The 15888-nt window shown below is 30.0% G+C and overlaps 1 protein-coding gene across 7 annotated transcripts in view; it reads right to left on the bottom strand.

The window, feature by feature from the left end:
• Positions 1-15888, bottom strand: part of Cnot4 (CCR4-NOT transcription complex subunit 4) — an 89334-nt gene that overhangs the window by 15148 nt on the left and 58298 nt on the right. For all 7 annotated transcript variants that reach the window (XM_075374133.1, XM_075374132.1, XM_075374139.1 and 4 more), the window contains 4 exons: positions 15153-15286; positions 10692-10825; positions 9626-9688; positions 2627-2731 (listed from right to left, as the gene is read on the bottom strand). In XM_075374133.1, the coding sequence (XP_075230248.1) occupies positions 2627-2731; positions 9626-9688; positions 10692-10825; positions 15153-15286 (436 nt within the window). The remainder of the gene's footprint in view (positions 1-2626; positions 2732-9625; positions 9689-10691; positions 10826-15152; positions 15287-15888) is intronic.

The raw sequence follows: 15888 nt of genomic DNA, 5'->3' as shown, positions 1-15888 counted from the left end.
CTTTAGTATGGACAAAACTTGTCTCTTGAAAGATAGAAATTCTGTCTCATTTAATAATATTTAATTGATTAAGAACTGGATGTTATGATTAAAAAAGTTTTGAAGAATTCCAGATTGAAAAAGCTCATGCAGAAAAACCTCCCAATTCTTTTATAAATATTAAAATTTACATTCAAATTAATGTAAATTGTTCTAAAGAACATCTTTAAAGCTATCTGTTACTGGTGTCAATGTACAGTTAATAATATCTGCCTTAAAGGAAATCCTTTTGGTACATAGCTAAATAATATAGCTTATTTATAATCTATATGTTTGCATGATAAGTTGTTTTTGCCAAATTTCCAGTTTTATAAATTTCCTACTGTTCAAGCACTTAGGAATCTTGAATTTTTAGTACTACATGTTAAAGTTGAATGTTGTGTGTGGAATATCTTTGTATGTGTGACATGTCTTTAAAAATTGATTTGAAAAAGTTGATTCTGGTGTTAAGTTTGCTGTATCACCTTTTATGTTTTACTTACAGCTTTAAAAATTACAAAAGTATATTCCTTTCTTGAAGATGTTAATAATTTTATATTATCTATATTTCTGTAGGGTACTTTCTGCCAGTATTTTATTTAAAATGTTATCCTATATTTACATAGTATTTCTTTTAACAAGTGTGAGCGGGCACCTGGAACAGATATTTTATTATATAGAATTCAATGTTGTTAGCTAACAACACAATAATAATGCGAATCAATTGGTTAATAAATTGGTATTGGAGAAATGACGATTTACGCACAATGTAAAAATTTCTTTACATGTGGGGCAATTTACTTAAAATAAAACATTTGTTGTGCATTACTAATTGTAGAGAAAACAACTGTTATTAAAAACCAATTAAAGAATAATTATACACTGCAACTACAAAGAGAAGTTTAGTAGCAGATAACAAAAACAACTAAAACAGAAAAAATGCAATGCCTCTCCAGTAGAAGCAAACCATGTGGAAAAAAATGTTTCACTATATAATAAAAAGAATGGGTTATGTTGAATCACATTAATTAAATCAATGCATTTAAACCATCTATGAGTGGAATTAAAGTTGATTATATGACACATAAGCTACAGAACTACAATCAAAATAATTGTAGCAATGAGTTGCTTGATTTTATGTAACACAATAGTAGTAGGCGGGAAAATAAATATCATACAAAACAATAGTGCTGCCATCTTTCATTCCAAAATCATTTCTCATTTTCTGTCCTACATTATGGAGCTGAATAAGCCTATTACATCAAGATGCAGACTGAATTTTAAAAGGAGAAAAAGTGAATGCTAATGACATTCATTGTCATCCAAAAGTTGTTTATGGTGATGAAACTGCTGATTGAATTACATAAGATGGGATAACAAAGTAAAAATAAAATAGAGGGCAATAAAATTTTATGGCTAGTTACTCATGCCATAAAATTTTATTGCCCTCTATTTTATTTTTACTTTGTTATCCCATCTTATGTAATTCAATCAGCAGTTTCATCACCATAAACAACTTTTGGATGACAATGAATGTCATTAGCATTCACTTTTTCTCCTTTTAAAATTCAGTCTGCAACTAGCAAAGTGAGTACAAAGAATGACCCTTGCAGCAGAAGACCAGTTTTTTTTTAATCAATGCAAAGCACCAAAAGGAAATAAAAGCTTCTAAAAACATATGCTAATACACTTTAAGAGACTTGTTGTGTCTAAAATTCTAGAACACAATAATGCTCAGCCACACACATCACATACAACCACTCTTGTGAAGTTGAAACTGAACCTACTCTACACCCTTTGTACCTGATTTGGTAACCTGTTCTTGCACTCACATCTTCCCACAATTAAAAAAGTATATTAAGGGTATTCATTTCATCACAGTTGATGAACTGAAGGACACAGTGAAGTCATGGATCAAGAAAAGACTGCCAGCGTTCTTCATTCTTCATAGAAGGAATGAGAAAACTAATTCACTGTTGGGAGAAATGCGTAGCTGTAAATGGTGACTATGGTGAATAAAATAAATTGAAGTCTTTGTAAGAAGTAAAATATACTTTTCTATCATATTTGTTTCATCTGATTACCTCTTTTCATTTGCAAGTTATGATAGACTGTGCATTACACTTCAGCCACTCCTTATAATCAACTACATAATTATGTACTCTTGAAGTTGGGTAAGTTTGTTCTATTGAGGATTTATGTCATTAAAACATGGTAGTAGAAAAACCTCTGTACAATTACTTTTTAAAACATTAAAATGCAGTATAACTTAAGATTTGAATGACTGATCTTGAAACAGAAAACACCATTTCCAATATACTCATACAGAAAGTAAGATTTTATTAGAGTAAATATTTCAGATTACAAAACTAATAATTAATCATATTACACTGTAACAAAAAATAAAAAAGCACTTTGGTTTAACCATATTATCTACTGAATAGTATTATAAAGTGAAAACTGTATAGAAATACCATTAACATAATATGGTAAGTTCCCTCAATAGTTAAAAATTTTTTTAAGAAAAAATATTGAAGGCTTAATTAATTAACGATTAACAGTTTAACAATTTAAATAATCTCTACAGTATTTTTAATCTAATACTTACTGTCCAATGTCTGTCTGATAGCAAAGCCTGGTGGAGGTGGACTTGTATATAGATCACGTGGAGCTGTTGAAACTATGGCGGGATCCAATGCTGTCCAATCCCATGCTAACATAAAGCAAACATTATATTAAACACACTTACACGATCTTATTTTGTTATTATTTTTATCTTATTTTAGCATTAAACTCTTTTTTGAAAAGCTGAAGGGTAAAAGTGTTGCTTATTTATCTCTTCTTTTTCAAACATAACCAGCAGTATTTTACAAATATATCAGGTTATTTTTATCAGTAAGAAGGAAAAATATGCAATGGACTGTTAGCACTTCAGTTGTTTATTTCTCAAAAGTTGATAACTGCCATTTTTTAACATTTTCACTATGATGTGATAAATCGTGAATGTATTCCATTTTACATCGGGTGAATAGACTATTGCATTATCTCTACTGTATCAAGAAATTAATTCTTGATACAGTAGAAGTAAGAAGTAATCTCTTGTGCTGAAATAAAGCCCTGCTGATATTCTGAGAAGGTAAATTATGGGGCTAATTTAGTGATTTCTTATGGCTTTAGACCTAAAAATATAAAAACATGGATTCCAGAACTGTATCACCATTATTTTCTACAAAATAGGGTGTAATATACAAAAAAAAATTGAGTTTTTTGGCTTTGACATAAAATAACTTTGTTAAATTGTCAGTAAGCAAATAAACATATAGGTTAAATTGATAGAGAATTTAATTCTGAGAAAATTGATGTAAATAAAATCAATAAAAAAATAAATAATAGTGCAAGAAAATAATGTATTCTTTAATGCAGAAGAATATGGAAAATACTGAATTACAATTTTAGACTAAAATGTAAAAAATATTCTATTATTATTGAAAAAAACTGTAAAAACAAACTATACTTTTAAAACCAAATAAAATGGCATAAGTTATTCTTACAATAAATAAACCGTTCAAAATGTCTGCCGTCAACCTGAAAACATATTTCGGCATAGCGATTTAGGAAGACAGCATTTTCTAGCATTCTTGAGTTGTTTTTGTTTATAAAACTTCATTTGCATTTTCTGATTTTTTTCGCATACACTTTCAATTCATAAAAAGAAATCAAAGGAATTCATATCAAATGACCTAGCTGGCCACAAGTGAGGTCCACCTCGACCAATCCAGTGGTTAAGAAATGTTTCATTCAGCTAATGAATAACAGGCCCATAAAAATGGGCGGGTGCTCATCGTGTTAGAAATACATGTTCTTGTACTAAGTGGAACATCCTCTAAAAGTATTGATAGCTCACTGTCAAAGTTCAGGAAACCAATAGCTGAACAATCTTCGAATACAATCTTTTAATAGTTCAGAGAAAACAATCTTTGAATAATTTTCTTTTAACCTTAGATGCTTTATACATCACAATTACGAAAAAGATCATGAAAGTAAGCATAAAGCAACTAACAAGAAACTAATGTATCCATATTTATGGGAAATGATTCATTATCTACACTACTTATTCTAAGGAGCAACAGTGTGTGAGGTTTTTAATAGTGTGAATCTACCATTGAAAATGTGAGTTACATTATATTATCCCACACCAGACGTTTAATGAAAAATGGTGCTGGAAATTAATTTTAATGGTTTCATGAGGATTGTTATGTTTCCAAACATGTTTGTTTTATGTGTTGTTTACCCATCTTGTGTAAATGTTGTTTCATTTGTAAATAATATCAGCAATGGAACCACGTTGTTTTTTAATAACCATTGATAATAACTCAGCTGCAAATTATAATCTCATCACCTTTTGCAAGACAAAGAACTGGTTGAGGATGATATGGTAGACAGTGTAATGTTCGCCTTATACTGTTGCGTGGAATCCCCAAATCTAAAAAGTACTATAGTTTGACTTTGCTCTATCATATGTAGAATCTGCTTATTCACATTTGTTTCCTGTTCTGATAATATATTAAATGTTCTGCTTACCCTTAGGTCAATTAGGAATGTTTTTATTGGGAAATTTCCCACAATAACAAAAACTACAGATGAAATGAATCTCGGCATAATCCTGATTTGTAAACTTATACAGCAGTTCTCTTTTACTACAAAACAAATCACTTATTAATTATTAAAAATAGCTTTTAAAATCAGTGCAAATGACGTACTATTAACTATTGTTAATAATTAGTAAGTGATTTGTCACTATACAGTTAATAAAAAAGCATGATACTGTTTAGAAAATGACTGTCAATCTGAGAACTACTGATCCAGCGATGTTTAAATTAAACAGGTCTACGAAAAAAAAATAGTTAGAAGTGGTTAATAGAATTTGTTATGGATGTTCTAATTTTTCCTAGTAAAAACAATTACACAATTGTACTTTTCATGTTGATAATAGTATATAAAAATGTTGTTAATGGTGACTATCTAAACTGCCGTGTATGGGTTAGATATATAAGTGAAGTGAAAATTATTGTTAAATTATAACTGATAATGAAGAAATGATAATTTCCCTGATTTTTGTGTTTGGCAAACAGGAGTTTTTTTTATTCTTTTTTTTTGTGTTATTTTATCCTACATCCCTAACAATTTGTTTTGCATATTCCAAACGTGGCCTGCCTACACAATTTTTCCCTTCTACCTGTCCTTCCAAAATTAAAGCGACTATTCCAGGATGCCTTAGTATGTGGCCTATAAGTCTGTCTCTTCTTTTAACTATATTTTTCCAAATGCTTCTTTCTTCATCTATTTGCCGCAATACCTCCTCATTTGTCACTTTATCCACCCATCTGATTTTTAACATTCTCCTATAGCACCACATTTCAAAAGCTTCTAACCTTTTCTTCTCAGATACTCCGATTGTCCAAGTTTCACTTCCATATAAAGCGACACTCCAAACATACACTTTCAAAAATCTTTTCCTGACATTTAAATTAATTTTTGATGTAAACAAATTATATTTCTTACTGAAGGCTCGTTTAGCTTGTGCTATTCGGCATTTTATATCGCTCCTGCTTCGTCCATCTTTAGTAATTCTACTTCCCAAATAACAAAATTCTTCTACCTCCATAATCTTTTCTCCTCCTATTTTCACATTCAGTGGTCCATCTTTGTTATTTCTACTACATTTCATTACTTTTGTTTTGTTCTTGTTTATTTTCATGCGATAGTTCTTGCGTAGGACTTCATCTATGCCGTTCATTGTTTCTTCTAAATCCTTTTTATTCTCGGCTAGAATTACTATATCATCAGCAAATCGTAGCATCTTTATCTTTTCACCATGTACTGTTACTCCGAATCTAAATTGTTCTTTAACATCATTAACTGCTAGTTCCATGTAAAGATTAAAAAGTAACGGAGATAGAGAACATCCTTGTCGGACTCCCTTTCTTATTATGGCTTCTTTCTTATGTTCTTCAATTGCTACTGTTGCTGTTTGGTTCCTGTACATGTTAGCAATTGTTCTTCTATCTCTGTATTTGAACCCTAATTTTTTTAAAAAGCTGAACATTTTATTCCAGTCTACGTTATCGAATGCCTTTTCTAGGTCTATAAACGCCAAGTATGTTGGTTTGTTTTTCTTTAATCTTCCTTCTACTATTAATCGGAGGCCTAAAATTGCTTCCCGTGTCCCTATACTTTTCCTGAAACCAAATTGGTCTTCTCCTAACACTTCCTCCACTCTCCTCTCAATTCTTCTGTATAGAATTCTAGTTAAGATTTTTGATGCATGACTAGTTAAACTAATTGTTCTGTATTCTTCACATTTATCTGCCCCTGATTTCTTTGGTATCATTACTATAACACTTTTTTTGAAGTCTGACGGAAATTCCCCTTTTTCATAAATATTACACACCAGTTTGTATAATCTATCAATCGCCTCCTCCCCTGCACTGCGCAGTAATTCTACAGGTATTCCGTCTATTCCAGGAGCCTTCCTGCCATTTAAATCTTTTAATGCTCTCTTAAATTCAGATCTCAGTATTGTTTCTCCCATTTCATCCTCCTCAACTTCCTCTTCTTCCTCTATAAAACCATTTTCTAATTCATTTCCTCCGTATAACTCTTCAATATATTCCACCCATCTATCGACTTTACCTTTCGTAATATATATAGGTGTACCATCTTTGTTTAACACATTATTAGATTTTAATTTATGTACCCCAAAATTTTCCTTAACTTTCCTGTATGCTCCGTCTATTTTACCAATGTTCATTTCTCTTTCCACTTCTGAACACTTTTCTTTAATCCACTCTTCCTTCGCCAGTTTGCACTTCCTGTTTATAGCATTTCTTAATTGCCGATAGTTCCTTTTACTTTCTTCATCATTAGCATTCTTATATTTTCTACGTTCATCCATCAGCTGCAATATATCGTCTGAAACCCAAGGTTTTCTACCAGTTCTCTTTATTCCGCCTAAGTTCGCTTCTGCTGATTTAAGAATTTCCTTTTTAACATTCTCCCATTCTTCTTCTACATTTTCTATCTTATCTTTTTTACTCAGACCTCTAGCGATGTCCTCCTCAAAAATCTTCTTTACCTCCTCTTCCTCAAGCTTCTCTAAATTCCACCGATTCATCTGACACCTTTTCTTCAGGTTTTTAAGCCCCAATCTACATTTCATTATCACCAAATTATGGTCGCTATCAATGTCTGCTCCAGGGTAAGTTTTGCAGTCAACGAGTTGATTTCTAAATCTTTGCTTAACCATGATATAATCTATCTGATACCTTCCAGTATCGCCTGGCTTTTTCCAAGTGTATATTCTTCTATTATGATTTTTAAATTGGGTGTTGGCAATTACTAAATTATACTTCGTGCAAAACTCTATAAGTCGGTCCCCTCTTTCATTCCTTTTGCCCAGCCCGTATTCACCCACTATATTTCCTTCCTTGCCTTTTCCAATGCTTGCATTCCAATCTCCAACTATTATTAAATTTTCATCTCCTTTTACGTGTTTAATTGCTTCATCAATCTCTTCGTATACACATTCTACCTCATCATCATCATGGGCGCTTGTAGGCATATAGACGTTAACAATCGTTGTCGGTTTAGGTTTTGAATTTATCCTTATTACAATGACTCTATCGCTATGCGTCTTGAAATACTCCACTCTCCTCCCTATTTTCTTGTTCATCACGAAACCTACTCCTGCCTGCCCATTATTTGACGCTGAGTTAATTACTCTAAAGTCACCCGACCAAAAGTCGCCTTCCTCTTCCCACCGAACCTCACTAATTCCTACTATATCCACGTTTACCCTATCCATTTCCCTTTTTAAATTCTCTAGCCTACCAACCTTTTTTAAGCTTCTAACATTCCACGCTCCGACTCGTAGAATGTTATTTTTTAATTTTCTGGTGACCCCTTCCTTAGTAGTCCCCACCCGGAGATCCGAACGGGGGACTATTTTACCTCCGGAATATTTTACCAAGGAAGGCGCCTCCATTATTGTATATGTGAAAATGCAGAGCCACATTTTCTTGGAAAAAAAGCAGCTGTAGTTTTCCATTGCTTTCAGCTGCGCAGTACTCAGAGGACTGAGTGATGTTGATACGGCCGTTTAAGTCGTCCTGACTCACGCCCCTAACAACTACTGAAAGAGCTGCTGCCCTCTTTCAGGAATCATTCCTTAGTCTGGCTCTCAACAGATACCTCTCCGATATGGTTGCACCTTCGGTCCAGCTACTCTGTATCCCTGAGCACTCAAGCCCCCTCACCAACGGCATTTTGTGTTAACGTTTTACCAATGTAATGAATGTGGTAATACAAACAAAAGAAAAAATAATTGAGACATAAAATGAGATCATTAAGTGCAAAGCTACTTTTTAAATAGTATATTACATTTAATAGCAAAGACAAAGCTTCTAATGCTGGGGAAATCACAATGTTTTTCTGAATTTCACAAACCATTTCAAAATTTGTTACATTAAATTTAGAAATTTGAATACAGTTCCTTCTGTACATATGTATCACTGCTTTATTATCAATTACAAATTAATAATCATTTTTCCACTGAACTACCATAATGCTAATAATAATAATAATACCCATTAAGACTTTATTGTTTAGGTAGTCATTATCAATATTTCTAGTGAAAAGTACAACTGTGGAATTAATTCTATTTGACTAAGTAAAAATTTACCGTTCAATTAAAACACATAAGTTTTATTTTTGATCAGTTGTTATCCGTGAATTACTCCTATGTTATTTAGCAATTATTTAAGTTTATCACTTACAGATTTTACTTTTATTTATTTTATTAATATTATTAAACACATAAAATCTATTCTATATAAAGGAATTAATTTTATGTTTAAAGATAATATTCAAAGTAGTACCCATAGTTCGAAGTTTGAAAAAAAATTGTAGTATATAGATTAAAAGCAATAATAATGACAAATTTTACATAATGAATGTGTAAAATGCTGAGATAAAAATAAACAATTAGTTACTAATAACTTCTAAAATAAATCTGCATTACATATTTAGAATTCTCATTCTTTTCAATGAAGATAAATACAGTTAACTCAAAAATATTTTATACATTTAAATAAACACCAGCAATTAATTGAGCAAACATTAATTAAAGAAATAATACATAATACATTGTTAATTACTTTTGCTATTTTTTAATTGTATCATATCTTATAATTTATTAATTTTTAAAACATTTAAAACTACAAAAATAATTATACATAAGTAAAAATAAATATTGCATGTTACAATAATTGCTGCTAAATATAATAATAACATTTTAATGTTTAAATTCAATAAAAAATTGGGTTTTTATTTTTACTTAATTTGTGAATTTATAACGCTGTTGTTTTTTTTTCTTTTTAGTCTTGGTCTGGATTATTTAAATATATAATTAAAAATGGAGTCTTAAATATAAGAACAGATGACTATAAATTTAATATCAGTTTTCTTCAAAAATAAAAAAAAGAAGTACATTCATTATATACACTACTTCCTCTAGAAGCTAAACACATAATGAATTAAGGATACTAACCTGGTGCTGCAGAATGTTGTGGAAATGTAATAGTTGGCTGTATAAACGGTAGCACCTTACTCCCTGCAAAAAGATAGAAGTTTTTCAAATTTGTTTTCCTCCTCTACTTTTTGTATTACTTTACAAAAAATTTTTTCAACCAGTAATGTATCACCACTACTCAAATGTGTGTTTCGATATACCAGTTATTATTTACCTAGAAAAATTTTGACCACTCCAAGTTTGATCACGTTCAACCACTCCAAATAAAATCCCCATATTTTGCATTTATTTAACTGTAAAATATGTAATTGTGTATACTCATGAATATATGTCACATATAATTAAATATTAATAACATTCAATACTAGATACTCAATTATAATTAAAATTTCTTTTTTTTGCAATGATAAGCCTGCATTTTAAAAAAATCAACTACACAGTTCTGTTCAAAAGAACTTAATACATGTCTCATTAATAGTAATTACTTTGAACATAAAAGAAAATCCTTGAAGATAATTCATAAAATATTAGTAAAATGAACTTATTTACAATAACATAAATCTCACATAGTACATGCTAACAAAAAATGACATGAAGTTCTTGAAGCATTCCTTACTTAGGGCGAGGTTGTTGGTCCCCGGCTAGACATTAACTGTACTAGAGCCAGACAAGGATGCAGATCTTAAAAATTATCTCCATCATCAATCATTGCCTATAGACCTACTTGTTACTATCCAATCGCTGTGTAAAAAAAAAAAAATAGCCTGATCTGCAGCCAAGTTATGCTTATTGGATACATACATAAATTAACAAATACTCTTATTATACAATCAAAAAATTACGTAGAGTAATCTTTTCATTTTATTCCTATTCAATTAAATTTTCAAAACTTCATAAAAACATAGATAAATATGTAAACAATTTGCTTTTCAGTATTATACCTTTTATACATTTTAATATATATTCTCTGATAAAAAAAAAAGAAGTTATATTTATCAGTTTCAATAAAAAATATTCTTTTTATAATAAACATATATATTTATATAAATGTATATAAAAATAAGGTATCATAAAATCAAAATACCTGTACGAGGAATGCCAAGGCCGAATGCATTCATATGATTAGGTGTAGATGTGAAACCAGGTGGAGGAAGTCGCGATCGGGGAGCAGATGGATTAATCCGCATTCCATCTATTAACTTTGAACAACTATTAATTCTAAAAGAAAAAAAAGATCACCTGAGTAAATTTATTTTTAAAAAGGCTTATCAAATTTAGATTAATCTACTCCAAATTTAGATAGATTAATAATAAATTAAAGCAAATATATGAATTTCCTATCATTGATGTCTTTTAAAATCAAGTATTTAAGGATACTACATTGGTTAATTATATACAACATGAACATTTATTTAAAGCTATATCAGTAAGTATACTTTTAACAATATAACATTCTTAACAGATTGATTGCAATCACCAAGTATAAACTAACTGTGGGATGGAATTTTTAAAAATTTTTATTCTATCTATATTATCACATCATAACCTATGAGACATTTTCATCAATTAATGTCTAATAGGATACAAACATGATTTTTTTTTTCAATGGCAAACTATGAATCGGCTCAACTCAGTAAGAAACTGAACTAATTTCACACATACTTTTTTAAAATAATTGGTACTTTTGCATTAACCAGCATGCATATTACCTTCTTGTTACGTAATTTTTATTTACCTTTTATTTACCTAACGCTAGTTGTTAATGCATAAGTTCTAAATAATCAAAACATTGCTGTTAATTAGTCGAGGTTAGCGAATGAAGCAAGTAGATTATGTAACAAACACTCACTTTGCTCACTAACCTTGTCTAATTGATATTAAACATACAACTTATACATGTTATTCTTTCCAACATTGGAGGCAATTAATCAAAATTCACCAGCAATTATGCATGATTACCAAATTAATCAAAAAATGATACATGAAATGATTTTAAAAAAAATTTTTTAATTACTTCAAATAATTTAAATTATTTTTAAGACTATCATTAGCTAAATAAAAAATACATAATAAAAAAATTCTGTAAAATAATATGCATGCCGGTTAATGCACTAGTATCTAAATTAATGCATAAGGGATATCTTTAAAGTAAAGACCACTGGGAAATTTCTCTCATTACGGTTAGCGAACCTGTGTCGTTCATGGCCATGCTAATAATGTACACATTGCATTGTTGTCTGTAAGTTGTCACGTTGTAGTATCTTCAATTATGTGTGAGAATGTTATAAAATGAATAGGAAAATCGATGTTGCCTCCTACTGTGAAATACATGTAGACATAGGTTTTTAAACCTCAAATCGTTTAGTCGGCTAAAATTCATAAGCAGTTGGTTGCTGTGTACAGTGACAATGTAACGAATGAAAGTACCTTCTAAAAATGGTGTGAAAGGTTTAGAAATAACAGAATTAATGTGAACAATGAAGAACATTAGGGGAGGGCCTCTAATAATTACAGAGGACTTGTTGAAATGCGTGATGATGAAATTAGAAAAGATCATTGCTCAACGATTTCCGACCTGACCTGTCTTTTTCCTGATGTTTCAAGAGCTGTTATTGGTCGCATTGTTCATGAACATTTAGGTTTCAGTAAGTAGTATGTGGCTTTGGGTGCCGCATGACTTAAGGAACATCACAAAAAAATCCGAATGGGATCTGCTTTGGAATTTTTGATGCACTACACAGAAAAAGGTGATAAGTTCCTTAATTCAATTGTTACCGGCGACAACATATGGATTTCAGATTACACATCACAAAGAAAATGGCAGTAAAGTGCCATTACTCAATTATTCAAAATCGGTGACATGGGCGGCTAACCGACAGCGTCGTCTTGCTGCACGATAATGAATGTCCACATGTTGTGGGTCCAACACGTGATTTACTGAGAACATTTGGATGGGAAATTTACAATCTCCCACCATATAGTCTGGATTTAGCTCCTTCTGATTACCATTTGTTTGGGAAATTTAATGAAAATTAAAGCGGTAAGCAATTCACAGGTAACGATGAACTTAAAAATGCTATTAATCAGTGGCTAAATGGACTGGTGAGAGAAGAATATGACGAGGGTATATTGAAGTTGGTGTATCGCTATAATAAATGTCTCATGTGGTGATTATATAGAAAAGTAGTGTAAAGTATATAGTTTAAGAGAAATAAAATAATAATAAAATAAAATAAAAATGAGAAATAAAAAAATATTTATAAAGTTTTCGGAATAAATTTTTTTACAATGAAACTGTATTTAATTTAGAGATAACCTCTAAAATCACTTTGTTCCACAACAAATTATAATTATAGCTTGATCCTTACCAAGATTTTAATATTTTTCCTTTAATCTTTTTACAATCCAACTTTGTTTAACTCAAAAAACTTCACTATTCAAATTTTTATATTTCCCTTCTCGTTAAAAAAAAGTAAAACCTCTTAAATGACTCATCCATATATTGACAGGATAAGCAAATTATCAAGAAACTTCTAAGAAAATTGAAGTAGAAAAACAAAGGCTCAAAAAAAAAAAAATAACTGAAAATTTATCTGAATTTCAGATAAATGACCTACAGATTTCAGAAATTGATATTTCTCATCGATTACATCCTAGTTATTACAAACAGTGTACTGGCTTGAATCATTCATGGCTTACATATACTACCAAGAACATGATAAATTATTATACAACAATTATTTAAACAACATAAAAAGAAACAAACAAGATAGACTGGGGGGAGAATTAACAAATTTAAAACAAAACAAAACAGATTCTCCAATTACGAGTAGCAAATTTTTGAATACCAGTTGTTTTATTATTTTGAACTATAATTAATTTACAAATTCAGAATTCAGTGTTCTAACAGTGTAATGTGATTAGGTAAAAAAATTGAAAGAAAAAAAGTTCTTTAGCGAGTTGTGAATCATTAGTCAATCAACACCTCACAAATGAAGCTAAGGAAACAATAGTTTATAAATATAACAATAGTTTATTATTTTTTATAAAATGATATTTAAGACATAATGGTATGTATTAAACTCAGTTAAGTAATTATAAATAATTTTCAGGTGTAATATGAATACATGTGATATGTTGCAGTACATAAAAAGTTTTGTTTCAATAGCAACAGAAGCATTTATTTATGCTCCTGTTGCATATTGTTTTTGTTTTTATTATTATTTTATTTATAAAAACAAAAACAATGTGCACATGAGACAGCAGTCAGAATGCCAATATTTGGTTGAATGGAGAATTATTTATCAAAATAAGATAATTTAGGTTTTTGGGAAAGCCTCATTTAGTCTCAAAAGAGCAAGCTGAATGCTTTTGGATTGCTTAGGACAAAGAAGCCTTTAATAAGAAGAAAAGTCTGTTGACATCAAACATCATTCTTAGCAAGAAATTACTTCACAAAAATTTTTGTTTACAGTATAATGGCTCAAAAACAAAAATCTTGGTGCACCTTATATATTCAGTAATGGTAGATGAGAAAGTAAAAACCAAGGACAGTGTTCCCAAATATAAAAGACCTATATCCATATTATCATATCAAACACCTAGTTTAGGAGAGGATGAACGAACGTGCTGGGTTGAGGAGAAGGATGTAGTACATAAAAAAAAAACTGCTTATGCATTTATTCTATGTAAACTTGTCTCATTACATTCTATACCACAAAACAGTATCACTAACTGTTTCACTGTATACCTGAAGTAGAAATTTCAGTTATGTGAAATGCCCCTGTTCAAATTACTATGGTTTACCTGTATATGTAACTAGTCAAATCCTAATTTTATAATAAAATAATATAAATGTAAAACATAATGAAGTTATATAAAATACAAGCTGAAACAGAATTACTGGCAGTTGTATACAAATAAATAACTAAAAAATAAAATGAAATAAAACTAAATTAAATGAAAAAAAAAAAATTACACGCAATTTTATTTACATATCCACAAAAAAAGCACGCATATATTTATGAATAGAATAAAAAAAATTATTAATGAAAAAACCTTGAATAATTTCTTAAATAACATCATAATAGTGGCTGCTCCTTTGCAATTTCATTCACAATAATAAATTATAGTATGCATTTTTAACCATTTTTTTTTTGTTTATTGATTTTTTAATAACAGTGACTAATAGAAAAAAAAGTAACTGTGACAACCCAAAGACACATAATTTATCTACTTTTAGGATGAATCCTTATAATTAATCTTTTTGTATAAAGTGGATTATAGAATTTATCCATGTCCTAAGGATACAGTCAAAATTCAAAAAAGGAAGTTGAAAAGTCAAATCTTAGCAATGCATTATTAAAAATATCAATTTAAAAAAAAATGAAATTTGAAGTATCGTGAAAAACTATGAGAAGTTAATAATTAGTCTCGGGCATCAAAATCAGATTGTGAATTGCTTGATAAGGATGCTAATTGAGATCATAGATACATATTGTTAAAATCAGTTAAAAGAGTTATTAATACGTCAAATAAATCATACCTGTGATTATGTTGCATTGCGAGTAACTTTGGTTGATACGTACGATGATTTTGCTCTTCTTTTTCTATCATTTCCGCTAAAGCTTTTTGTGTTTCATGAAATGGATCAAATCCTAGATCATCATCTCGCACACACTAAATAAAATAAAATGAACGTTAACTTATAATTAAATACAGTAGATAAAGAGTAAATATGTTATTATAATCTGATGACAGTAATGGCATAACATGAGATAACTACGATTAATCAGAGTGATTAATCAACCTTTAATCAGAAGCAACTTGGCTGTAAGGCTCTTCCGGTCCTCTCCATTGAATCTAGCCATTACATATACTTGGTGATTTACTGAGTTCCAGTATTCGTTATTTATAAATATATGTATGATGCAAAATTCAAAAGTAAGGGCCCATCAGTAACAAAATGAGAACAGTTGAAAAATTAATGGTTTCAAATACTAACACATTTACTTTATTTTTCTATAATTACAATTTAATTCTAAACACTTTTCATGTTGTGAAACAAACTTCTTCAAACCCACTGCATAATATTCCACCACCTGGGAATGTAACCACTTTTACACAGAGATTTTCAACTATTCACTTTCCTCGAATCATTGAAAAGCAAGCCAGTTTTTGAGATGTAGGAGATGATGGCAGTCTGTGGGCATGTGATCAGGAAAGTAAGAGGATGATCAAAATCCTCCCATATAAATTTTTCTTGCTACTTGAATGAAAAG

This window comes from Lycorma delicatula, chromosome 8 (assembly GCF_047948215.1).
Source record: "Lycorma delicatula isolate Av1 chromosome 8, ASM4794821v1, whole genome shotgun sequence".
Classification (NCBI taxonomy): domain Eukaryota; kingdom Metazoa; phylum Arthropoda; class Insecta; order Hemiptera; family Fulgoridae; genus Lycorma; species Lycorma delicatula.
This window is presented reverse-complemented; position numbering and strand designations above follow the sequence as displayed.